General features: G+C 40.9%; 1 protein-coding gene across 8 annotated transcripts in view; it reads right to left on the bottom strand.

The window, feature by feature from the left end:
• CEP350 (centrosomal protein 350) overlaps positions 1–27324 on the bottom strand; it is a 72705-nt gene that overhangs the window by 33674 nt on the left and 11707 nt on the right. For 5 of the 8 annotated variants that reach the window (XM_019290048.3, XM_010406285.4, XM_010406290.4 and 2 more), the window contains exons 2-23: positions 26191–26276; positions 24539–24582; positions 23484–23598; positions 22718–22850; positions 21157–21743; positions 20522–20632; positions 17936–18049; positions 14069–14212; positions 12607–13262; positions 12143–12264; positions 9809–10860; positions 9012–9165; positions 7666–7829; positions 6560–6749; positions 5010–5230; positions 4734–4897; positions 3961–4071; positions 3585–3716; positions 1952–2088; positions 1459–1578; positions 854–1020; positions 184–380 (exon numbers count right to left, since the gene is read on the bottom strand). In XM_019290048.3, the coding sequence (XP_019145593.3) occupies positions 184–380; positions 854–1020; positions 1459–1578; positions 1952–2088; positions 3585–3716; positions 3961–4071; positions 4734–4897; positions 5010–5230; positions 6560–6749; positions 7666–7829; positions 9012–9165; positions 9809–10860; positions 12143–12264; positions 12607–13262; positions 14069–14212; positions 17936–18049; positions 20522–20632; positions 21157–21743; positions 22718–22850; positions 23484–23598; positions 24539–24582; positions 26191–26263 (4908 nt within the window). In that variant the 5' untranslated portion in view covers positions 26264–26276. The remainder of the gene's footprint in view (positions 1–183; positions 381–853; positions 1021–1458; positions 1579–1951; positions 2089–3584; positions 3717–3960; positions 4072–4733; positions 4898–5009; positions 5231–6559; positions 6750–7665; positions 7830–9011; positions 9166–9808; positions 10861–12142; positions 12265–12606; positions 13263–14068; positions 14213–17935; positions 18050–20521; positions 20633–21156; positions 21744–22717; positions 22851–23483; positions 23599–24538; positions 24583–26190; positions 26277–27324) is intronic. The other 3 variants (XM_010406288.4, XM_010406287.4, XM_010406292.4) reach the window with 3 other exon arrangements.

Raw genomic sequence — 27324 nt, 5'->3', positions numbered from 1 at the left:
CACAACAGTGACATACAGCATGATTCATACACCTCTGTGTTTTGAGATGCTCAGAGAACCACAGGGAGGAAAAGAACCCTCAACTCTGCAAACACAGCTAAGAACAGCTCGCTTGAAGCTTATTGGCTTAACCATGTCAGCTCAGTTAATGTAATTTAACTTAACTATGGTTGCCCAATCTACCTTGATAGATGACAGAGCTGTTTTGTCTGGGGACACGTCCTCATCAGAATCGTCACGACTGCCCCGCTTCTTCTCCAGGTTATTTCTGCGATGACTCTCAGAGGGCAGCAAAGACCGAAAAGATTTTTCTTCAATCTCATCCTCTGTCATGGACTCATCAAATTTCAGGGAGTACTCTGTTGCAACAGAAGCGGAATCTGAGGGAGAAATCAGCTTTACACTCAGGTACGCACCAGGAATGCAATTTTAGTCTGTCTCATCTCAGTAAAGTTAGGGGGGCCAGAAAGACAGGGAGATAACTAATGTAGAAAAATGGGCGTTTAGGAAAGAGGGATTTTGAGTTAGAGGACATCTGTTATCCAGCTTTGAGAGACCTAGCAGACTTGTGTACACAGGTATAAACACATCTGGAGTTGCTGAAACATCTGGTGTTGTGCCTGCAGGTTCAACAAGTGAGCATCTGGCTAAGCTAACACAGCAGGACCTCAAAGGTTCCCATCTCACCGTGCAATCCTTTGTTACTCTTAAGAGACTACCGTTCACCTGGGGTTCAGCTTTCGTCACACACATTCCCTCATTTATTTCAGAAATTTGTTCTGAAACAGCACCACCCTCCCTCCCTCCCCCCTTACCACCTTCAGACCCAGCACATACCAGCAGTGCAACCAACCTTTTTCGTCTGGCAGGGACAAAACACTGTCACTGGGCAAGGAATCATCTGCAGCAGTCTGAGCCTGCTCTTCAATGCTGCTGGTTGTCTTCTCACGGCGGGAAAGCTTCTTCTCGTTCTCCTTAGAAGACGGAATGGAAGGACTCTCCTGGCGGCTGCTGGTATTACTGTGTTATCAAGACATGATTTTTTAAAAAGACTTTGCACATTTCAAAATACTTTTATTACATTACTACTGTACACACATGATTAGCATCACAACAATAAACAACATGCAGAGGGTTTGGTTTTGGTTTTAAAATGCAGCTTGGCTACTTTAAAATTCCATGTTTAATCAAAATACTGATTGTTTTTTCACTCTAGCTTAAAATCCATGTGGTTTGAAGGTATGCACATCCTTCACCTGGCAGTGAGTAGTGATTATAAACGAATGCAAACAAATTTTCTTTCAGATTTTAAAAGAATGAGTTAGAAATTCTGTTTTACAAGTCAGGAATACTACAGAGGACAAAATTTTTCCAGTTCAAGATTGGAGAAGGGATGTGAGAAACTTCATGGAACCTAACTAAATCAGGTAAGTGAATAGGACACAAAAAGCTTCTTACCTCTGATCATGAACCTTTGATCTTGAGGACTCAGAGTAACTATCGAACATTGGTGAGTATGTCTGTTTCGAGTCACCTGTCTCGCCTTTACCTTGTGATATGGCACCGGACTCACATTTCCTAGAAATGAAAAGCATTTGGGATAAATCTGCATTGTCTTAAACATAGGAGTAATACAGTTTTCATGAGCTTTCATCAGTTTACTAGAAGTAGTAACAGCTAAGATTTCTGCTAAAGGATTTCTTAAAGCTTAAACTAGTTAAATCATCCCACAAAACATCTAGATCATCTTTTTCTACTCTTTTATGTAGAGTTTCACAGAACCAATTAATGCCACCTTTGGTGTACACTATTAAGGGCACAAAGATGGAATCTAAGTTCATCTTAAATGCTAACTCATTATGGCATCTTAAAGTTTTCTGCAATAATAGGTGAAGCAAAACCTAACAAATCTTACTTCCCCCTTCCCAAGATGTGAAACATGAAGCCAAACCTGTTTGTATCAGCTCGGGCCCTCAGCTGCTTCAGGAACTCTGAATGGTGCTGCCGCTGCTGGTCAAACAAGGTGGTGACAGGAGCAGCTGGGGCACTGACAGTGTCCGAGATCTGCGTCCGTGTTAATTCTGTCATCTGAGCACAACAAAAAACATGGGAATACAGTGAGCTTATCAGCATCAAAATGCTTCTGGAAGAGAAAATAATCATTCTGAGAGGCAGTTTAGTGATTTATAACAACTGTGTAAGATGTGGGGTTACGGTGGCTTGTAACTACACGCGTCGCCTCTGGTTGTAGGGGTGCATACTGCTCTGTGGATACGTATTCCTCCACACTCCCTTCCTTTACACATAATAAATTACAGTGTACTTTCAAAAATATTCCCAGCACATTGGTGACTCATGTTTCCACTGCTGTATTCCAGTTAAAATAAAAAGCTGTTCAACTGAGTACCTGGAGTCACTTGTGAACGGAGATGGAAAAGCTACTCTGCTGACCCAGCATCAGTGACCAGGTCATCCCCACCAGCCTCTCCACTAGCACCTCTTATGCTCAGACTTCAAACTTCAAGCAAGGAAGAGATTAAAACCCTACACCAAACAAAAGCTGTCTGTTTCTTCTTCACTGTTTCTTAAATAGTTTCTATCCACTTCAGCTCTAAAAACTACAATTGTTTCTTTGTCTTTATCCAAGACCTCACTACCTACTCTCAGTGACCAATACACTGCATCTATGTGAGGTGTCTGAGCTCTTCTGCTCCTTTAAGCCATTCTTGACTACTCAAAAATTATTTAAACTTCACATATTTGGCAGAGGCCAGAACAAGTACATCAGTATTATTCTACAGTTCCATTACTCATCATAAAACCAGCCTTGGTGAGCTCCAACACGTGCACAAGCTGTGAAGAAACAGTTCTGTTCACACTCATCAGCCTTTTGCACTACATCCCGTAACACTGACCCACAGTCACTGTGATTTCTAAACTGTGATGGAATAAGAGCATTTCTTGGTTACTGTGTTCCTTATCCATGTGTGAAGCAGCTGCTACATACTGCAACAAGAAGTATAAAACCTGATAAACTGATATAAAACCCTGAAAACTAATAAATATTCTGTATAGCACAAGAAGAACAAAGAGATTCAAAAAGAGGAAACTTCAAACTCTGTACCAAGTCAAGAGCTTTGCTGAAGATCCTCCCCTCTTCTTTTTTTTTTTTTTTTTAATTTATTTGTTCTTCTACCTTCAGCAGCAAACAAAATTGCAATTCTCTCCTTTTCTAATTTAATTTGCATATGAACCAGATACAGGATCAATCCCTGATGGAGAGCAACTCTTACAAACTAAAGATGCTGTGTTCACTGTCATCAATCTACCCTGGACAAACAAACTTCTTAACAGTTCATTAACTGGCAGATAATAAGAATATGGAACAGGGATTTAAGGCTGCTAATTGACTTCTAAGTAATGATGCCAGAGAAGCCTCCTTTGAAGTCCTATCATTTGTCATGTTATGAAAGTGAAGGAGTTGTACCAAGAATGACAGCAAATAGAAAATAACTTAAAAGCCAAAAAAGTATTCGCAGTAATACTGAAATTAAAACAGCTTTTCTCTTTCCCTAGGGCCTCACCTCACGGAGCTGGTGAGTTGCATCTGTATTGAGCAGTGCAGGTTCTGCCTGCTTGGCTGCAGCCTTGCACAGGGGCTCCTGTCCAGCCTCCTGCCATGGCTGGACCAGCTGCTGCAGTGACTCTGCATGGACCTATGCAGAAAACACAGGCAGTTCAGCTCTTCAAACTGTTCTGGCTATAGTAACTACAGATTTATTTCTCAAAATCTGGCAGAAAAAAGTTTGAAATAGGCCCTCGAGAGTTTCTTTTAGCTATATTAAACCCTTCTGGCACTTTAATGTGTTCACAGCTTCAAATAAAGAATGCCTGTAGGCATGGATTTACTTGCAGCATTTTGCCTCTTACACACTCCACATTTTTGAAGGGCAGCCTTACCTGAGCTGCCTTCTGCCTCGCCTCTTCCAGTTGCCTCTGACTTTCTAAAGCTTCTTGTTCAGCCTTGATTTTCCAAAGAGCCAAGTCCCGTTCATGGCGCTGCTGTTGTGCCTACAGATCAGGAAAAAAAAGTTTTAACCATGCCAGCTAAATACAAAGACCTGATTTGCCTTAGCCACTGGTTGCAAACTACCTCTGAAGGATCTGGATCTACTCTGCTGGGGGTGTCTCTTCTGCTGAAACAGAATTTTTAACCTACTGACCCTCTTCCTTTTTAAGGCAATGCACATTCCCCATACTCTTCCACCACAGTGCAGAAAGAAGTCTAGGAGATCAACTAATTCAACCAACTAGAATAAACAATCTCATCAATGTAAGGAAAATTCAACCGAAAATACTGTTTTTGTGGAATAAAACAAATCATCCAGCCCAAGCAACTACACTGCATGGCACTAGAACCCAACATCAATCCCAGTAAACAATCACGCCTTTATCTGTCTGAGGAACACAACCAAAGCAGTGATTCCAGCTAATGGTATATTAATGATACATATTCCAGAGTAGCTGCTTCCTTGGTGTCAACTTACAATAAGAAAGATAATGTTAATTCTAAGAAATGGACATTATCAGAGATGCCCCATCACGCCCATTACGATTTCTCTGCACTGCTAACAAAGCTTAACTTGCCCTAACTTGATTAATTTTCTTGCTAACAAACAATAAAAGAAGAAAAAAAAAAGAAAGGTTAAGACAAAGAAGTATTTTCCCATTACCTTCAGAATCTGAGCCAAAGAAACACTCTCCTGCTGGGCAAGTGAAATGCCTCGTACTCGCTCCAGATCCGAGAGCTGCCGCACAGACTCCTCGATAGCGCTCAGGTAGTTCAGCTCTGCTGACAAACGCTGCTGCAGCCCCGCGGGGGAGAAGCGCATTCCTCCTGCAGGACAACACGCACTGCTCACCCTCACGGGCCCCAGCGTCCCACACCAAACACCAACAGAAGAACGCTGGAGCTGCTCCGCCATCAGCGTGCTTTTACAAAAACTCACCGCCTGCCGAGGCCGCTCCTGCTGCACACCTGCTGGATCCCAGGCCCATGTCAGGGAAGGCTACGGTTGGCTTCAGCCCTGGGGCTGTACCTCCAGAAAAGCCAGCAGGTGACTTGACTCTTTCTGCTGTATTTCCTACAGAATCAAACTGCAACATTTTTTGGGAGCCAGGAGATGGGGAAGAAGTCGGTGTCTTCTGGGGTCTTCCCTTGTCTGAGAAACTGACAGTGACACAAAAACCGAAAGGAGCCAATAAACTCCTAGTCCAGCCATTTGATAAAAAACAATAAAGCAATAATCTTGTTCTTCCATTCTTACACACAAACAGATCCATGCAAAGGGCACAGTCTGTTATGGTTTGCACAGGCCCAGTCTGTCTTCAGGAAATGGCCTCATGAGATGGGTTTTGTCCCTAAATCCCAGCTCAGAGTTAAGTTTCCAGAGCACCCTCTTCTCCCCCAAGTATTAAGCCTAGCTAGCGCACACACACACACACACACTTTAAAAAAAAAGAAACACAGTATCTTCATGTTCTATGTGACCAGACAAGCAGTTTCAATGCCTCCTGTTAGGAGCCAGGCATGAGAAAGTCAGGATGCAATCATCTGCAAGCGCATTTTAAAAAGTGAACAGTTTACTATCAAGCACATGGATGCAACTGATTGTGACAAGCCACTGCCCTGAGTCTTGATGTCTCTCCTAAAATGGAACAGAAACCAAAACTTGACTTAAACAATTCATAACATACTATGGTAACACTTCTTGGGAGAAGACATTTCTCTTTTAAACAGAGAAAATAATAGAGATGCTTCTTAAATTTACTATTCCAATTTTATTAAGCTGAAGAGGATTAACAGTGGCTGTTTAAATCCCTTGGGAAGACATTCTGCTTTACTTGGCACATCTTAGCATGTTAAAGGACCTTTCAAACCCAATACTGGATGTCAGGAACCAATAGAAGCCAATACCTCAGAACTGCTCTAAACCAACACAGAATGAGAGATCATTCATATTATTTGATGCTTTTAGGAGAAAACTGCAGTGAAAATTGAGCGTTTCATAATCATCTTCATTGGACAATTAGCAGAAAAACTGCATTTTTAGCTAGACAAAGAGGTTGCAACAGAAAACTTCTGATTCTTTATTTTTTAATATACTCTTTTCCAAGGACACGTTCATCTCTCAAAAAGCATCGACTCACAGAGCTGGATAGGCTTTGTCAGTATTAGCTGAACACAAGTACAGCCAAAATTGTCTGTGTATCTACTGAAAAAAGAAATGCGACTGCACAGGTTGAATAAATCCTGACACACTTCTAACAGACCTCTTCGAGAAGAGAGAAGTGAAAACTGTATTTCAATGCTTAGGGTACCAAACACGACAGGACACCACGTTTCATATTTCAAATACATAGAAAAAATGTTTTCTGCATGCACATCTACTAACATTTGACCATTTCTGTTACTTCCCTATTGCATTTCCAAACACACAGCCAGTAACACTACCAAGCATCATTGTATTGGCATAAACTCTTACAACATTCCTGTTACCTCATCAGGGAGTGTCCAGACAAGTTTTCCAGTGTGCTGTCTGTATCTGGGTTCTGCTCATGCTCTTTACTAGAAATTCTGCTACTCGATAAGGATTTCTTAGCCTGTTGGGATCCCCACTCTAATCCAGACAGTATTTTATCTTCTTCCACAGAAAAGTGATGAGAACTTCCGTTGAAAGAGTCCAACCCTAAGAAGCAACAACAGTGTCAAAAGTTTGTTTGGTTCTACATGTGAATACCTTACCATCAAAAGCCCCAAAACAATTAATTGAGAAGATTTTCCCCAATTAAAGTAGATTTTGAGTTAGAAGTCTACAGATCCAACAAGCAAGAAATGTACAACTGGTGATAAATTTCTCTTCTGTGTATCATGTTCACTGCCAAAACTGTCACTCAGCTTTCATTTCAGCACACTATCAGTTTAAATAAACAAAATTCACGTTTGATTCTTTACTACTGATAATCTGAATACAGCTTAGCTTTTTGGGGGAAAGGTAAAGAATTTTGAAAAAATAGGAAGAGACAAAATTTCGAATGCCCAATCCTATTTTTGTCATGTTTCTATTGGCTTAAAACCTAGCTTTTTTATCCATTGCTTATATACTACAAGTACACCAAGCCTCAAGTTTCATTATGCTTTTGTAACATACAGGTAACCACAGAAAGTAATGTATTTATTAATTTGTGCACTTATGAAAACTAACTGTGATCCAAAGACAAAGCATTCAGGCAAATCTGTTGTCACCCTCACAAACACGGCCATAACTCAGAAGCCTTTTGGCATTTTCTCAGTACACCATCTAAGGATAGTTCCCACACAACATTAAAATTAACTGATTTATTAGAAGGCTGGTTTAGGAAAGAAAACTTCTCAATGCTGTTAACAACCTCTTGCTTATTTAACTTTAAATTACTGTATTTTAAGGTCAGAGAATAACCAGAGTCAAAAAGAACCAAAGAAGGAATCACTGGAGGAATAAATCAATCATTCTATCACTATTAGATTACAGTTTCCAGATATGTAGGACTGCAATTTTCCTAACAAGAAAAGCCTAAAGCTTCCTTCATAAAAGAGAATATTCTACAGACAAGTATTGCACTTACGCTCCTTTTTCCCTCTCTTTTTAGAGGAGGCAGATGAGCGGGAAGACGCTGCAGACTGAGCTCCAGACGAGTGCTGCAAACCAAGCTCCACAGACAGAGGCTCGAACGGAGACTTCCTACTTGGAATTTCTTCCTGAATGCTTGAATTACTGCTGCCAGCAACACTAAAACAGAGCACAGTGACAGTGACTGAGGACTTTCAGCGCCCACATTACACTGTGCACAAGAAAACTACCACACTTGGAATGAGAGACAGAGGACTAGACTGAACTAATCAGCCCATTGAGAAAAGCAGTGATTTTGAGATTAAAAGCTACGACAGCTAAGACATTGGGAAGTTTGATATGCTATTGAACATATTGAAACATGCTTCCAATAATAACAAAGACTAAAAGATGGATAGCCACCATCCTCTCCAATTTCAACTCTAAAGAGCTATTTGACTCCACACCTGAACAATATACGAATGACTCAAAATGTGACTGCATTTCAGATAATCTCTAGGCATACAGATATCAACTGCCAGAAATACGAGCAATTTTCAATAAAGGATTACAAAAGACTTGCAAAACAGAGATGTCAGTGCATCATACACTAAATAATACCAACAGAAGAAAGAGGTTTTAATGAGAAAGGAACCATTTTTGGCAGCCAACATTTTCAGTGTGCAAAGTGCCTTTTAACTTATTTTCTTCTGAGAAAGAAGTACTGGTACAAACACACTTGTGGTCTCCCCCAAGGTACCCAAAAGATATAAATATAGCTCATTACAAAAAAGGGGGTCTTAGAAAATTCAGGAAGCCATGCAGTAGACATGGAGAGTCTAGGATCTACAGTCTTCAAATTTTAATCTGAACAAAAGCTTTTAAAAGTTGTTACAGACAATTTATGTATCCATTACTAAGCAAGAACTGACAAATGCTTACTGAAAGCAATTACAGATTTTATACAAAATTTTGAAGTACTGAAGGCATTTAAAGACTTTCAAATAGCTCTTCTGTTTTTTCTAAATTACAAGACTACCCAATTGAGCATTATTTCAGCCACATGAGTCAGAGAACTAATCTTCACTGGACTACAATGAGTAACAATCTTGTCTAAAGCTACCTGTCCAGGCTAAAGAACAGCAAAAATTAGACAGGGAGCAGGAATACTAGACTCTATCTTAACTATGTTGGCTGCTATATTTATTAACTGCAAGGTCTTAAGGAAGTACTTCATCACTTTGACTAGTATAGTACAGCACAGCAGAAAAGACATCCAGCGCATTATGAAATAAAGTTTGTATTAACTATTTTCTCTTGAATTCTGTGTTTTTATTTTTATAGGAAGTCTAGCACAGTTACCTGAGGTCACGTGAGATCTTTTTGTCTGTTAAAGTGCTACTGCCCTGTGATGAGACAAAATCATCTTCGTAAGAAGCCACGCTCTCCGGAGGGCTCGTGGTAGGGAGCAAAGGGCGCAGAAGGGCAGAGCCTCCGTTCAGCCTTTCTTCAAACACTGAAGTGTGGAGAAAGAAGGGAGAGGGCAAAAATTGTAACAAATGCAAAAAATGCATCAAATAGGTGTTAAAACTGCAGGATTTAAAATGCTCCCAACCATGAGTTACAATAACTTCCTTTCAAACACAAATTCATCAGAACAGCCGTCCCATGGCAGTTTTAACATAACGTAACAAGCACATTCTTCCTCTTTTTGTAAATTACTGAATGCTTTACTTCATTAACATACTCCAACCAAAACATTCTTGAAGAGCACACTACTTTAGAGTAGAGCCATCTGCAGAAAATTTCATGCAATCATCTTTAAAGAAAATAATATGAAGGTAAAAAGAATCGAGAAAAACCACAAGAAAAAAATCAACTTCTCAGGAAACATTCCTCCTCAGAACGAGGAGCTCCAGGCCAGAGACAAAGTACACATAAAATGAGGAATAAATTTGTACAAAAAATGAAAATGAAACAAAGCATCTTGCATGAGACAGCTGTAAATAATGTCTTACAGAGATTCACGTTAGAGACCTCTGAAAGCACATTCCTTAAATGTGAAGTAAAAAGTGTATGGAGCAGTAAGACTGGGAAGGAGCAATAAGACTGGGAAAACAGCAATTCACAAGAGCTTTCAGAAATGTTTCCATTTTTACCTTTTCCATGAAGCTGATAATTTTTTGCAAAGATGTTGATGACACTGTGGGGACTTCCCTTTGCCAGTTCCTCCCAGGGCTCCTTGCTGTGTGTGTCATTTGTCTGAGTGAAAAGTGGCGAGCACCTCTCAGCTGCTTTCTGGAACTCCTTTATGGGCTCAAAAGCATTTCTCTCCCGAATGCAGAAATCCTTCTCTTTTAATGTCTCCAGCATCTTCAGTGGCAGCTGCTTGTGCTGGCCTCCTTCCTCTTCCGAGAGGTTTCCATCACTCAGGAGAGGCCCTTCGCTGATGGAGTCGATGCTGGACTCACGAGGAGTAACGGCTTTGGTCAGTGGATACGCCTGGTTCTCACGCCCTGGGGAGTCCGTCTGTCTCTTGGATAAATGTCCTAGGATCCCTTCATGCCTGTTAGCAGCAGGAGACCTCAATCCAAGGCTGACTACGTCAGTAAGAGGCCTGATGGTCTCAGGGAGCTTTTTAAACTCACTAAGGTTGCCTACCCCAGGAAGGTTGTCATCAAAGGCTGTATGAGACACGCAGGCACTCAACATCCTTTGAATTCTGGCTGAAAAAGTATTTTCATTTTCCTCTCTCACAGGAGGACTCACAGCCTTTGCCCACCGTCCATCATCCTGGTTTTCTTGCATAAATTCTGAGTTCCACATGGTACCATAGTTGATACCAGCGCCAGCCAACTTCTTGGCTTCAGTTTCAATCCTGCTAGAAAGGGAAGCAGCTGTAGCTTTCAAAGCTTCAAGGCGATCTAATTTGCTCTTATACTGGCTGGCAGTAGGTTTCACTAAGAGGTTTTCCTGTGCAGCAGATGAATTCAGGTATGACTGAGGCACCAGGGACCCCACAGGGGCAGAATGGATCCTCCTGCCTGCCAACATCGCGTCACACTCCTTTGACAGAAGGTCCACCTGCTCCAGACTCCAGTGCTGGGAACAAGGGCGTCCACTTGAGCCCAAGAGAGCTTGTGGGTAGGGGAGCTGGACTCTTGGGCTCAACCTGTCTGGCTGTACCCATGGAGGCTCCATCAAATCGCTCCTGAAATGAAAAGCCAATGGTTACGTTGATGACTTATGCAAGTATTGATGTCTTTCTTAGAGCACCATTGTCACAGATTTAATTTCAGGACAAAATACTTTTTGGTGGAATCAGAGGGGCAAGGAATGGGACAGTAAACAGATACAGAATGTTATTTAATAAAAAAACCCCAACAAATCAAACAACACAGCACCTCCCAAATCTGAACTGCCATTTATGGTGTTCTCTTTGTTTCAGGATTGTAACAAGCTGAGGTTTTTCACCGTCAGCATAAGTCTTTTCCAAACTTCCTAACTTCAAAAGGGAGAATTTTGGGGTTTTTTGCCTTATCACCTGCCCATGTCCAGAATACCAGAACTCCTCGAAAGTCCCCCCAAGATACTTTTACTCTGATTACTATGAGGGTCTCTGAATACCTTATGCAGTCCTGTGAGTCTCATCTCACCTCTAGTATTTGCAATTACATTTTTTCTTTATGTTACACTAACAATACTTACTATATGTTTTAGCAGTTTATTCTACACACAGTAGTACATGGCATTCCCAGTGAACTTCCTTCAACTTTTCCAGAAGGAAAACAGGTCTCACTGAATTTACTAACTCAGAGTACAGATATTGATGCACGTATACATTTAAGAAGCAGACATTCATTATGTGGTTGAAAATGGAGACACCTGCACAACAGGGATATCAAGGATATCCAAGAAACTTCAGGATTTTTAGTTCCTTACATCTAAATGTTTGGTTAGGCACCTTGACTTGCAGGAAGAAAATTTTGATAATACACTGAACAATTAAAAATTGGGAAAGCAGCATGAAAAGAAATAGGGAAAAGCTGGTTCCAAACAGAAGCAGAGGTTTTTGGTGCTTTATAGAGAGTAACTAATGGCTGAATCCAAGACAATAGATTAAACAGCAACACTGAGCAAATCAAGTAAGAAAAATCAACAGATACATTCATACGATCAGCTTCTCTTGCCCAATGGCAATGGCAGAGGAAATGAGTGTCCCAATACGAAATAAACATCCCACTGCTGTCAACAAAACATTGCCAGCAACCAACATTCACTTTATTTATTTACACACTCGCAAACCAGCCATAGCCAAAATTTTCATATGGTTTCCTGCATCAGCTTCCTCTTTACTGCAAGGAAAATGCTGTAATTGCTGTAAAGACAATTACTCTCACTGGAACATGAACTCAAGAGCCAAGTCTATTTTCACCTCTCAGAGATGAAAGCAGGACCACTTTCCTCTCTCTCCCAAGGCCCCATGTGCTCACCTCAGGAGTGGCTGCTGCGGTTCCGAAAGGGACATGTCACTGCTGGAAGATGCACTCGGAGGACGCTCCTGAGCCTTGTTTTCTTTATCAGATTCCCCAGATGGTTGATAACCAGGTCTGGGCTAGAGATGAAGACAACCAGAAAAACGCATTTTCAAAAGTGTGTCAGAATTTAGGAGCTCTTGCCTCATTACAATTGAAAAGGCTAATACCCAGAATTCAGCTTCTATTTAAAATAGAAAGATGATTTTCAGTCAACTTTCTAGTAGGCTTTGCTGTGCAAAAAGCAGCCACTAGCAAGGAGGCTGCACATTGAAATCATTATGTTTAAGCAAAGCTACACATTTTGCTCTTTGTTCTTAACTGATAACCAGCAGACCAGCACAAGTCACAACCTTCCTAAACAGACAACCTCCTACTCCTGCAAACAACTGCTAGACATTAAGTGAGTGAATCAGCTGTACCTGTGTTTCCTGCACCGCAGGCAGCTGAGGTGGCTCTTCTAACAGCGTTCGTTCCAGCAAGAGTTTGGAATAGGTTTCCTGTAACCGTTTGGCTGCTGAAGGCTCAGGAGGAGGCACATTCTTCACTTTAGTAACAGCCTCCTTCTGCTTTCTGTAGAGCTCTTGGAGCCTTTTGTTCTTCTGTTCTGTTGCCTCCTTTTGTGCTTTCTTCTCTTCATTCTGCTTCTTCTTCCTCTCCTCTTGCTGCCTGACGATGTACTGACGAACCTCATCACTGTCATAGTGGCGTTTCTTAGAGATCACCTGAGGCTCCTCACTGGCAGCTACCTTGTCCGGTTTCCTTTTGGTTGGACTGTGGCTCCTCATATTTTGAGTAGGCAAAACAGATTTTTGATTCTGCTTTTCCACATCTGTCTCTTGCTTTGTACTCATGGAATCCAACTGCAGGTCATCAAGAATTCCACGTATCTCCACGGGCAGGAAGTCCTTCTTTACAGAGGCATGATCTTCTTGGTTATCACCTGGAAGAGGAGCTTCCAGTTTTCTCAGATTGGTCTCAGACCGTACTCTACTTCTTGACCTTTCAGAACTTCTTGAAGAGCTTTTACGGGTAACATCCAGTCTAGAATCAGAACCTGTCCTTCCAATGCAGCCTGCTAAAGAATGAGATGTCAAATACTTCGGGTAACAATCAAATTTGGAAAACAGCTGCAAAAAGAAGGCTGAGGGAGGAGGGCAGATCTTGCTGTAAACAGGTCTTTGCTTCATTCAGTCATGGTCTGAATGTGGCAGCCTTTGCTTACACTGAGTCCACACCCTTTCTACTCTTACCAGCCCCACCACCTCACAGGCATAAGAAGCACAGCAGTTACCAGCATGCCTTATTTGCCCTGTCTGAGATTCTGGATAAATTCGGAGAAGGGCTGGTGGAGGAATCAATGAGTATTTAAGATGCACATGGATGACACTATACTGTATCTGGAAGAACCACAATTCCTGTTAAACTGGCATGCTCAGCCATAGCTTATGGATTATATACAGCATGCCTGGAAAATTCATCTGGCCTGTGGACCACTGCTAGCCATTCCTTTCCCCACTGGCTTCAAGAGGCAAAGACAGATTGCAGCGGCCCATTTTTCTGGTTGCAGCCTATATCTCACGTTTTTCAGATACCCCAAGCACCCTTGCAGCACGTTCCACCCTTCAAGTCCCATGTGCAGGGACCATGACATGAAAAAAACGTCCATAATGCACCCAGGAACAACAGTTATGCATCCCAGCCATGGTTGTGAGCAAAATTTCCCCCCCACCTCCCTCAAATTCCAGGTTAAAAACCGGAGTAATTTTGATAAGACTTCTCTCTCACAACATTCTATCTCAGAAGTCTGTTCTAGTCTGCAGACATGCAGTGTTATATAATAAAGTAAAATGAAGTAAGTCCAGTGATAAAAGAACAACTTACCAGACTTGGCAGCTCTCTCTCGGCCTGTTCTGTCACTGGATACAGCTCTTCTGTCCTGTTCTATTCTGGGAGCTGGACCCAGGATCTTTTTTACCAGCTTTTGTCCCTCCCGCCAGGAGGATGCACTTATCACACAGTTTCCACCTGCAAAATAAGGAATAAATAAAAGTCAAGCACCAGAGGATTTGCCATGGTATCAGAAAGAAGTATTCATCACAGCCATTCATAATTTCTGTGCCATTTAATTCTGCAGAAGTGGTACAGCTGCAGTTACACAAACAGTCAGCACACCGATGTCCCAGGAAGACACTCCACAGCTGCCTCACACACCCACACGTCATGCAGTGTAACACCCAAAACACACTGCAGCACAGTAAAGCCCTACAAAAACTGATTTGAAAAACAAGAACGGGTTATACAGGTCTAAAAGATCCAAACAAGCCTTACTAGGGACAGGGGTAATATTTCTAGAGCTGCTCATCACCACACAAATATGGAAAATAAGAAATAAAAACATGAAAACAACTAAATTGTTGTAACAAAAGGAACAAAAATAAATAAACCTTCCTATTAAAATAATATTAGCTAATACTCTAGAAATAAAACCCCAAAACCACTTGAAAGCTTTCTACAGATAATTAATTGGTGAGATACATGTCTTGTGAGCAGGTTAAAAAATACCAAGCAGCAGGTGTTGTACATCAACGCTAACTCACTGTCCCTTAGCTGGGATTTCTGTTCCAGCACTGAAAACAGTTAAGAATAAACCCTATTAGCTGATACTTAATTCAAGGACAGAATACCTTGCAGGTGACAGAAACCCAATCAAAATGTTATAGGATTATTTTATTCCTACATATAATTAAATGATAATGATGTCTTAGGTTTTAACTTCTATATTTTTCAAATCCTGCACTGCCTAGTGTGTAACTCTGAAGTTTCCTGTGGCCTGTTAACTGCTGTTGTCTCATGCTGGTTAGACATAACAAGCCTCTCTAAGTTTGCTTTCCAAGGACACCTAGATTATCCTAGGCCCAATATGTGCAAACTAAAATCTTAAGAAGAAGAGGTAAACTTGGGGAAATTACATCATTAACTAAAGTTATAATTAGGGAATTAACCCTGATATGTATACAATGATAAATGAACCAAACTTATAAAATCCTGGCCGCAGCCTTTGGACTGCCCAGGGTTTACCTTTGAAGGCCCTTCAAATAAATACCTCCTTTTGTTCTCTTATTCTTGTCTGGTCTCTGTGTTTTAAGTGGCCACCTCAGGCATCAATAACAACTGGTTATGGTGGCATCTTTACCCAGTATTGGGTAGATTAAATGATAGGGTTATTCAACTCACCTTTCAACCCACTAACTTCCAATATTACTAACATTTTTTTAGAAAATAATTACCTTAAAAGCACTTTGGAGAAAAACACAGTATAAAAAAGAAAACTGAAATAGATTTATTCAGATAGTTAATAATATATAAATTAATCAGACCACTCAAGGGTATTTAACTGCTAGAAAAGTACCTAACTTGAATATACAATTTGCAGTTGATTTTTAACAATTCCACTTCAGGCTCTACCTCCAGGAGCTCTGCCTAAAGAAACCCAGCCACTGCAGCGTGAGATCACCACAGCCAAATAAAAAAGGGACTGTACTGGGCCCAATAGCACTTTGAAGACAGGATAGCAACAATGTCAAGTGAAATCCAGGACAGCAGAATAATTCTTTTGGCAATCCCTGTCCTCAGTTTCCAACCTCCTTTCTTTTGTTATTGTATATAACCTTGAAGTCTGCAGCCCCCTATTCAACCCTTTGCTAACGGAACTCCCTGCACTGTAAATTATCCAAATATTTTCTAATAGAGCTGTCACTTGAAACATGTCACTACAAGCCTCTTTGAAACAGAGGCATCAGCCAAAGGGGTTCTCCTGCAGAACTCACTGTTCTCAGTTTGTTCTGCGTGTGTTTAAAGAGCCAGTGTAAAGTGTCATCTTCCATTTCAAGTCAGCTGCTTAACTAAAACCCGCCAACGGGGCAGAACACGAGCCGTGGCTATTAATAGCCTTGGCCACAGTAAGCAGTTTCTTACTGCAATGACTGGAGGAGGATGGACTAGCATGGATGTGCCACTTAGAGCTGGTTTTTGTCTTCCAGGGAATTCAGGCCATCATTTTCCACACACTGAATCCATTATAACAAGCAGTGGCTTTGTATGTAATGGAGGGGCTGGAGCTTACAGCTGCTGACTCCCTTCAAGGCAGAGAGGACTTCCTCAAGGGGAAGCAGAGGGGTGGGCACTGATCTCCTCTCTGTGGTGACCAGTGAAAGGACCTGAGGGAATGGCCTAAAGTTGTGTCAGGGGAGGGTTAGGTTGGGTATCAGGAAAAGATTCTTCATCCAGAGGGTGTTTGGGCACTGAACAGGCTCCCCAGGGAAGTGGTCACAGTCCCAAGACTGACAGAGTTCAAGAACCGTTTGGACAACGCTCTCAGGCACAGGGTGGGATTGTTGGGGGTGTCCTGTGCACTGAGCTCCTACCTCACTTGGAACTGTCATAAATATGTAAGACAGCTGAGTGTGATTCCTTAAGTAGGGACTGATCAGCATAGGAGGGAGCAAATCCATGCTTATCACTTGAAGTATTAGTATTCCTTACCACAAAATATTCACAAGCAGCTTCAGGATTTACAGCATGCAGAAGCACATATTCACTCTCTAAAAATCCTTCATAATAATTTTTAAAGAAGCTTTTATTTCCTTCAAAATGTTTACACATTATGGGTCACTGTTCATAAGGAGAAATATAAAACCTTAAGAGAGGTTCAAGAGGTGCCTAAACTTGCATATATTTAAAGAAATGAAATTGCTATGTGAGTGATTGCAGCCATAACTACTCACTTCGTATGAAAACTAAAATCAAATATGAAGCGTATCTGAAAGTCTTCCTAAGTCTTTTGCTGCCAATATCAAAGATTAATACTACTGGGAAACTAAGAATTCCACACGTGGTTAATTTTATTTTCTTCTATAAGGCACTGCTCTAGAGGAACCTGCTCACATCATCTTCTCTAAATAATTACATTGTATTTAATAATGAGTGGAATTGTCAGACAACAGTGGGGGAGAAAAGTTCTCAGTTGGTAAAAGAGATAAACATTTCTTTAAAAATACCAAGATTTGGAAGACTAGTCAGGGAATATGTGTTTACATTCTTTCACCAACTGAAAAAGCCAGGAGTGGGTTAAGCCAGAACTGAAGGTGCCGGAGAGCAACGACTTGAAATGTGGCAGAACAACAGAGAAGAACCAGAAGCATCCTGCTCTCTGCTTCCCCACTGAGAAATCATCTAAGAGAACAGCTTTGACTGCAGTCCCTCCTCCTCACCTGACAGAGGAAAGCAACTCAGCAAGTCCCATTGGCACTGATTTTAATATCATGTCTCAGCATTGCTGACTGAGCTGTGGGTCAGGCTCTAACCAGCTTCATCACAAGCAGAACAGAAACAGGATCCAGAGCAGAGCTACTGCTTCTTTTTGTCTGCGCTGCCCTGACAGATACCTAAGGATACCTCTCCCCACAAGAAACTCACACTCCACAGCAGTTTCCTCAGGGTGCACACAGCAAGTGGAAAGGCAAAAAATTAAAATAAACCACAAAAAAAATAAAAGTGCACACAGCCACCAACCAACAACAAAACCACACACAATCCCAAATGCAGCACAGTGTACAGACTCACTACAACTGCACTGATGCACATCTAAGAAGACTTTTAAAGCCATATGCTTTAATTTTTCTTTCTTGAGACAAAACTCATCTCTGAAGGACATGTGACAATCCTCCCTCTAGAGTAGAAAACAGTCACCTTGTTTGGACTCTGGACTTGACAACCGTGTCAGTTTTTGCACTTTCCGCGCTGGTCTGGTTGCTTTCTTCTCTTTGTTTCTCTCACTAGATTTTCCTTTCACTGTTGAACCCTCTAAAAACAAACAAAAGCTGTTAAGTGATACCCCACAGAGGAGAACACAGAACAACAAGCTTGCTACAACATTTGAAAAAGCAGAACTCAGAGAAACACAATAGAATTCACTGACTTTCCCAGATTATATACCCAGATCAATGACTTCAGTCCAGCACTTCAAAATCCTCACAGCACGGGAATTTTGAATCAAAGGCTGTTTACCTACGCACGGGAAGGCAGTGAAGCCACAGCAATGCCACAGCAGATCTTTACAGCGTTAATTTTCAATTCTAAAAGAAATGTTGGCAGTTTAACATGAACAACTGCTGGTTCTCTTCTGCTACAGACACTACATTTTACTGCTCTAATGTTCCACAAGGACATGTAGTTCCTTCACTCCTGAACACACAGGCTGCTGCTTCCACATTAATGCATGACAGCACATTCAGCACATAAGGAACTCTGTGGCCACTGTTATCACTGTTTTCTGGTTTCTCTTCTCTAAAGAATGTGATCAGACAGCCTAAAACAACCAAGATGCAACCCCCTCTACGGACAGATCTGAAGCTTTATTTAGATGCCAATGCAAACATTTACAGCCCCTAATTTCATCTGAATCCACTCTCTGATGGATGCTCACAGGAAGCATCAGAGACAGAACAAGAGGTTATATCTCAAAGAAGTAGGACTGGAATTTTAGGTGTCTTTCCCACCCTTAGCACCCTTTCCTTACAAATTTTCTATCTGCCTTTAAGGCTGACAACAAGAGCAGGTAAGACAATCAATGTGCTGAGTACCAGAGGCCTCAGTGACTGCATTTGCAGAAAGTTAACTTTCCTCCTCACCTCTTTTAGCAGTAAACAGCCCTTTCCTGACACCAGGAAAGTGCAGGCTGCTTCCCGCCTGGCTCCTAATTACAGCAATTTTGTTCTAGTCTTTAGTTTTATTCTAGTAACTAGTGTTTTCTTCTGAACATCTGTAAGACAAAATTACTGGAAGCTTGGGGTCCATACAGTATCCTTTAGCCTAACTGCTATACAGAGATGAAGACACACTGTATGGTCTAGGCTTACACATAAAAATCTTTTTGTTGTAAAGAACAGTGCTGCTGTAGATTGCAGAGATCTAACAGATTATTTTAGCACTAGAGAGCAAAGAACAGTTCTGATACAGCTGACTGTACACACCCAAAACACCACATGCTGTAAATTTAATACAGAAGTAACACATGGATAGATAATCTGACACCCTAAAAATACATTTGCAGTATATATTATGTGTAGCACCAGCATTTGTTTACTAGAAATCAGCTATTCAGTATAATCTTTTCAGCTCAGAAAGGAGACACGTTCCACAACAGCTGTTGTACATATGGCATCAGGACAGGAGTACGGATCAACACACACACACAGCTCCTTCCTTTTGTAGGCACTGGACACATGATCCAAATGCCATTTAACTGGATCTCTTCAACGAAGCTTTTTAAAAAAAATTAATTTCTATAAACAGCTCGTTACACTTGCCAAAATTAAAAAAAATAAATGCTAGTGTAGATTAAAAGTCTGTGGAAATTTGGCATTAATTTCACAGACTGATCTGAGCAGTGTATTTGCAAAATAATTTTACTGAAAAGGAGCATCTCTCCTTCCTGAACTATTTTTTTATGAGTGATTCCAGAAAAAGTCCTCAGTAATGTATCAAATTGTACAAAGAAAAAAGACAAGTTATTTATTGCCATACAAGACACTACACAGATACCTACAGACTTAAATCTCAATGCATTTTCCTTCAGTCTTAAATGTTTTGAGCAAAGAGAAAAGTTATTCTTAATAAGCAAGCTCTAATGCTACAAAACTAGAGGTTCTCTGGGGATTTTATTTCCCATTCCCTTCCATTTTATTCACCTGCTCTCTTCCCCCTCCCCCAGCTCAGTCAGTCAGAGGCAATTCAAGCTTACAGCACCGTGCTGTAACCAGCCTAGCAAATAAAAAAGCACGCCTGGGCATCCTACTTCAGCTCACCCAGAGGAAAGAGCTACCAATGGTACTGCAGCTTTTCAGAGTGAAAGATTAATAAAGACTGTGCCTTGAAGCAGTACATTTGAAAACAGAAACCAAAAACGGGCTTTGTCCTTTTAACCAGGAAATTGTATTCATTCACGCAAACATGTATAATGAAGTCACAAAACTGAACAAAAGTTATTCTAATGGAGACTTTTCTTTTTTCCTGTTTCAAAGAAATGCCATTACTTGATTCTTTTCAGTACTGGTTTTCTGTTAAAAGTATTTGAATGAGAGAATGGTGAGAAGGACTTATTTTGTTGTTATTTTAGTGTTCAGTGAGTTATTCCTCCTGTGTAGAGAAGTACAATATATTTAACGCTCACTGGTTCAACTTTTTGTTTCCATGACTTTGTAGACGTGTACAAAATATATTTCTCTGCCTCTTAGAGAAGGTTGTGTGGCTTAATCAATTCCACTTGTGGCTCACCTTTTAACTGGAGTGCAATATCTCTGTAAAGCTCCCGACTGATACGAAACTCGTCCACACGCCAGATCTTTCCATCTGGAGCGCGAATCCCTGTTTCAGCAGGATTGAAACCTGAAAGTAAACGATTCAAGAGCTTAAAATAACTCCATAAAATGTAAATACAGCTTTGTCAGGATGGAAGGGATGGGAAACTGCCAAGTAAAAAAGGAACTACGTGAATTTCTAATGCTAAATTAGAAGAAAGCAATACACCAGTCTGCCACTTGCTCGCAGTTGAAAAACAGCAGACTGGGTGAGGAAAAGATTATTAAAATGTGAAAGGCTTCTTCAATCAATACAATGTTACTAAGCTCAGAGACCATAAAAAAAATTACTGCAATCAACCCAAACACCAATACAGCGAGCTTCTTTTTATAGCAATTCTAAGAAGAGACAGGAAGAATTTCAAAGGAATTTGCACTTCTGAAAATTTGCAAGAATTTAGTTTTTCTTGTGATCTGTGATCAGACCATGTTATTCACCCTCATATTGCCCAAACAGAGCTATGAGCCAGGTCCATGCCTTGAAATGTTGCTCAATGGATTGAGCTCCCTCACCCTGTACAGCCAGCAGGGAGGGGATCAGCACCTCCGTACCTCTGTATGATGGAGCAGCAGGTACAGCTGTCACCTTCCTGACCTTGGGAGTCACCGTGTTCTCTGTGTTAGTGACCACGACAGGCTGCTCAGCATATCCCAAGTGCTGTCCTCTGCCACTGAGCTCCTCAGAATGTTCCCACTGCTTTCGGATCCTCTCCTTCAGCTTCTCCAACTTGGCATCGTGCTGCCGCTGTTTCAGGATTTCCAGCCTATGAGCACTGCAAATACTCGTGGCAGAAGGGGAAGACACTTTCAGTTCACTGTCCTGGGATGCGTTACTCTGAGAAGCTCTAGTGCTACTCTCATCTCCCCTGGAGCCACTGGCTTTTTCCTCTTCCAGTCTTGGAGGTGCTGCAACCCTAAGAAATGCCTCATTATTCTGCAAGGCATCGATTGTTGGCCGGTCATTCAGGTACCTCACGACGGTCTCGTCCGCAGCAGAAGGGAAGGGGCTCTCAAAGCCTCTGCTGTGCTGATCCTGCTCATCCCGCTCGTGTGCCAGATGGGCTGGGAGTTCACTCTTCCCTTCTGCTTCGCCCAGGTCCAAACCAGACAGCAGTTGCTTGGCCTCAAGCTGGCTAGAACTGTGATAAGACAGAGAACGACATATATCCCCAATGTAACAGAAGGGGAAAAAAATTCACCGTCAGAAACACGAATGTAGGACCTTTAAACTCAGCAATCACCACATTCATTAACTAAATGAGTGACTTCCTCTACCTTGGCTCCACTTTAAAGGCAAGTTCTTTTAAAGTCTGATCACCTCACACTTAATAGTGCAAGTCTGATGAAACAGAAAGAGACTTCTGTTCAAAATTTTGTTTGTTGCACTCTCTGTCTGAAAAGAACTATATATAACGTTGAGGAGTAGAAAATCGGCAAGCAGTAATGTCACCCTTCAATTAAAAAAAAAAACCCTTAAATAACAAGTGTAGAATTTAAGACAAGCATAATTAGTACATGAGCTAATCAATTAACAAAATTGATCCAAATCAGTCTCACATGCAACACGGAGAACCACCTCACAACTGACACTAGTGGAAAAAAAGACCAAAACTTAGATAATCAGGATAATAATCGTGTTCTACGGCCTGTTCTGTGTTCTGTGCCATTTTTGTTCCATGAGAAGCTGTTCTTATATGAGTTTCTCACACTCACAGAAATGGAATGTATCTTTAGTACTAGCTCTAGTACTACGCTTGCTCCACACTGTCTTGGTAATACATTTGGGGACATATACTGAAGAACTAATGAAACAAAGCTGGAAAAGCATGAGGCAATAGTCTTTTTGGTTCTTTTTACTGAAACTAAATACCTATCAAACCCATCAGGTCACTAAGGCCACAGCCATACCGCTCGATGACCTGGCCCCGTTCCAAAACAGTTGACCTTAAACTCATATTCACTGAATAAAAAATAAATTTGTAATATTCACTAAAAAGTCCAACACCACATGCTGTCATGTGGGTGGGTGATGGGAGTTGTCAAAACCACCACTATTAGCTTAAATCTAATCTTAGCATATTTTTCTTCAGCAGTCAGCTGTCCCAGCACTAACCTGTATGAAGCCAATGGTTCACGAAATTCCACACGAGTGCATTTTTTCACGTTGCTTTCCAGAGTGGTTGCTCGAAGAGGGCTGCGTGAGGACTTCTCCTTGCTCGATTTATTTTGGCTGGAGGACCGGGAACCTGAAGCAGAAACCAAAGAATCCCCTATGTATCTATCTCTCCAGAAAGAGAAAGCTCCTGGGGCTGAATAATAGACATCGTTTTTCTTGGGTTTGAGCAGCTCTCTCTCCTTTGACAAGCTGATTTCAACAACTAGGAGCAAGGCAGTAAGTGCTTGAAACAATGACCATATTTAAAGAGAGATAATAATGCTTAAAAGTCAATGCTAAGTAATTAAATCTGTGAAGTTGACCGTGTTGCCACTAGAGGCCGATCTGTCTGCTCTTCTCCAGTAGCACAGTACCAGAATGCCCTTAGTATATAAAATGAGGGCTTATTTCCTATAAGCAAATGCTCTCCTTCAGTCAGATAACAGAAGCACCAGATCCAGCAAACATCTTATCATAGTGGGGTAAGCACTACTCACTCACAGTGCGGGGCAAGTCCTGTCACCCCCTCTAACCAAATGACTGGGATAAAACACTCTCCTTTCCTAAGCTCAGGGAAGGAAACATCAGTTTCTCCTGGGCAATTAGAGTTTCAGGAAGAAAAATCACTGGCAGGAAGACAACCTGGGAGCAGGGAGAACCCAAGCTTTCCCAGAATGCAGTGGCTTTACACTGCCTTACACATTCTCTCCTCAATAATACATACCCTTCCTGCTGCTTTTCCTGCTGGCACTAGCAGAGGGCTTCTTGGCATCCATGACTGAATCGAACACAGCTGTGGTAGTGGGAGCTATTTCCAATTTGTTCTCTATATGACGTAGCTAGAATTGGAAGACAATGCAAATTAGAACATTGTTTTCTACTTTTAAGCTACATTTTTATTTCTCCCCAAACATGACAAATTTTTCCTTTTTCATGACAAACAAAACTGCAGGCAAGAGCAACTTCACAAGGCTGACATTGCAAAACTATCAGAAACTACTATTACATTTTGTTTAATAAGATTATCTAAATTAGGTTTTCTTGCATAGTTTTGTTCCCTTAAGTAGGCTGTTTTGAAAAAATTAATAATAACATGCCATTCCGAGACTTAATGCTTGGCCTGAATAAAATATTAATTCCACTTGGAAACAATTCTGTAATGGTCTCTTATAAATGGAGCATGATACAAATTCCACAAGTAAAACCCCACGCTGATGCTCAGCTATTGAGCAAAAAGAGGGACAAGGTTATGGGAAAGAGCTGAATTCCATGAAAACCCAAACTGTTTGGCCTCACTGAAGCCAGGTTTTAGAAACTACTGTATCATCTTAAGGACCTAAGTTAATTCCCACAGAAATACAGCAACTCCAACGCTCAGAATGGAAAATTATTCAATACCCTGGTGTTGCCCCAGTTTCTGACTGGTTTGAGTAAGCAGGGGAGAGCTGTTTTTCCAAGTTGTCAGAAAAATGTGATGTCACCACTTTGCTAAATAAAAAGGTAATATTACACTCAAGACTTAGCATGTATTACTACACCCCAGACTAAGCTTCCTGTGGCAAAAGCTTCTCCTCATGTGCAGGAGACTCTTTCCAAGATACAACAAAGCTCAACATTCACATACTCCAACAGCTTTGTCCCATTTACAACTTGTTGAAGAGACAGTCCCTGAGTAAAATAATACTTTGGTTAAAGCTTATGTAGCCACTAACTGATTTGAAAATGAGTAAAAAAAAAAACCCCAAGCTAAACAACCCCAAAGGAAAAAAAAGCACTTACAGCAGCCTTAGTCTGAGAAAAAGAAGCCCATGCTGCAGTTAGATCTTCCAGGGCAGAAACAAAGAAATTAATTTCTCATTAGTACATGGAAAACAATGAAGTAAAATGTTACTTCAAAACAATTTTCATGCGCTTGCTATTCAAGTTCTTTTTATGACACAGTTCCAGCCTGTAAATCTTCTCTATGAAAGACTGTTATCAGTCAAAGCTCATCTTAACAAAGCTATAAAGTATTTAATGTAACATGCTTTAAGTTTACTAAGTTAGGTTGAATGCATGATGACACCTGCAATCAAATCCACCACATATAATAGAAGATGCTTAGAAGATAAAATGAAGCTGGTTATCTACCCCAACAAAAATATCTTATATTTTTCTATTATACTATAGTTTAGCTACCTTTTTTTTCCCCCCCTTCCATTTTCTTCTTCAGTAAACTAAGCATGAATACACGGTCACTGAAAGACTCTACTCAAAACCCAAGCTCCGAACAGCAGAATTATGAACAGTAATCTTTCTGAACTGTACACCCTACAAACAAAACAGAAATAATGTTTGTGAACAAGCAGGAGGTACTAACCAAAGCCTTCTAATCTAAACAGACAGTACCTACTCTATGAGCAATCCAGCTCAGTAGGATGTAGTAGTGTTTTCCTCTATAAATATTTACTTCCTCAGTTCTCCTCCTCTTCTGTTTTCTAATGGTTCTTATAATCTAATGGTTTATAAAACACAACATCTGTGTGTCAGAACCATGGAGAGTAGTAGTAACAGAGATTTGAAAAAAATAATCTCTTCCTGATCGTAAAAGAGCTGCCAATTTCATTTCAGGCAAGATGCAACAACACAAAGGAAGAGGGTTAGGGAAGTCACACAGAAACAACTTTGCTTTGACTTCTAGAGATGGTGCTTCTTGTCCACTGAACACTACAGCTTCAAAAAGTAGGTAATTTTAAAAGAAACTGAACACATGAAATAATTAGCACAATGCCCTCTTACAGATAAAATAATAATCTTTCTCTACTTTCAAAATAACTTCTGGAGTCCAGTTTTGTCATACAGGAGATTCCATGATCGATCTTGAACCACAGGCTTAGCACACGACTCAATTGCTGTGCAGATGAGACCCTTCTTCCTTTAAGGGAAGATTCTTTCAGGGAAATACTGTCATTTTTAATTTTTCCTGCACCCTCCTGTCCTAAATTAATCTTAACAGTAAAAAGCTAACGTGATTTTCCAGCTAAGGGAGACAAAGTGCTGTAAAGGTCATCCTAGTGGAGACGTACTGCTGCGATTCAAGCGTCTTCACCACTCGGGAACCGAGCAACTGTCACTCTGGCTCTTCCGCACTTCTTTCAAGAGCCAACAGTTCCCAATTTCTGTTCCTGCACTGCTCCTCCTCTTTAAAAAAATCTGTCTCTGTGCCATCTTGGCAACCATATCCCAGGCTGACAACTGCTAATGCAGATCAGCAAATACTCCAGAGATCAGGGTACAAAACTGCTATCTGTGAAGAGGAAGCCATAGAACACATGCTCTTAGCTCTCAAACTGAGGCAGGGGAATGCTTTCTGGAACAACTCCCCAAAGTTTCAAACAACTCATGACAAAACATCTCCCAAAACAAAGCAACAGAACAAAGAAAATCCTTACCTCTGGTAGAATCCTTGCTTTGGTTATGCCTTGGATTTTGTAGAGGCACCTCATTAGACTTGTTGCTCAACATCGTGTCAATTTACCTAAAAAAAGAATTTGTCATGTAAGAATCAAAGAGGTATAAAGTAAAAGCAAACGTATCTTTGTCTGAAGAGAACATAACCTTGATCATTACGATGAATGTCCACCTCATCTGGTGACTCCAAACTCACATCATGAACAAGGTCAGATAATCAGCATGAAATCACAGATGTGGTTACAGCTTCCTGCAGTGTTGCAGAAACCATGTAATTCCATGGAGAAAGAAGGGTTTGCTTTTGTTCTCGTTCATCACAAAGCAGCATTAACTTGATAAAAGGAGACCCAGAGGACAACACAATTTAGATCAGAGTAACAAGTATTGCAACAAGTCTGAAGATGTCCACACTGGAATACTGCACACACATGGCTTGAACCTATAAATGCTTGGGGGAAATACCCGACTCCACCAATGACAGAATGAATGTGTCACCTATCTCTGGAAAAGGCAGAGCAGAACTGCATGGCAGGACACTACAGCCAGGAAAAAAGACGAGACTGGTGCTGTCATTGGTTTCCTGTGAACTTCAAAGGTAAGACTCACAGTGAATCCAAAATTAAAGTATAAACTCCCAGCCACTGTCACCATAGCAGGTTTTATAAAGGAGAAAAGGAAGAAAAACCAACAAAACAAAATAGCAAAAAAACCGCCAGAATGTGCTAGCTGAGCTGTCTTTGTAACACACTGACAACAGTTCTGTTAAGGAAAGAAAAAATCAGGTGACCACAGGAAGTTCTAGACCTCTGAAAGAGTCATAAAAGTACAATTTCCTCTCTCTTCTTTCATGAACTCCCAGATGTAATTTTCCTTATTTTTTAATTACCGAAATGTTCTTTTGCTTTCACTTCCCTGAACTGTGTGCCACATAAAAAGGCAATCAAATATAAAGACCAATCTTTTGGTAAAAGGAGACCAAAATTAACACTATCTACTGCTTATTGAAACAGATTGTTGCCCGGATATTTTGTGACAAGGATTTCTATTATATATGGTTTTAAGGACACTCACAGCGACCAGCAGTAAAGTTTGGTCTCACATTCAGTCATATATCT

The sequence above is a fragment of the Corvus cornix genome, chromosome 8 (assembly GCF_000738735.6).
Source record: "Corvus cornix cornix isolate S_Up_H32 chromosome 8, ASM73873v5, whole genome shotgun sequence".
Taxonomy (NCBI): domain Eukaryota; kingdom Metazoa; phylum Chordata; class Aves; order Passeriformes; family Corvidae; genus Corvus; species Corvus cornix.
The sequence above is the reverse complement of the archived record's forward strand: the minus strand, read 5'-3'. Positions and strand labels throughout refer to the sequence as shown.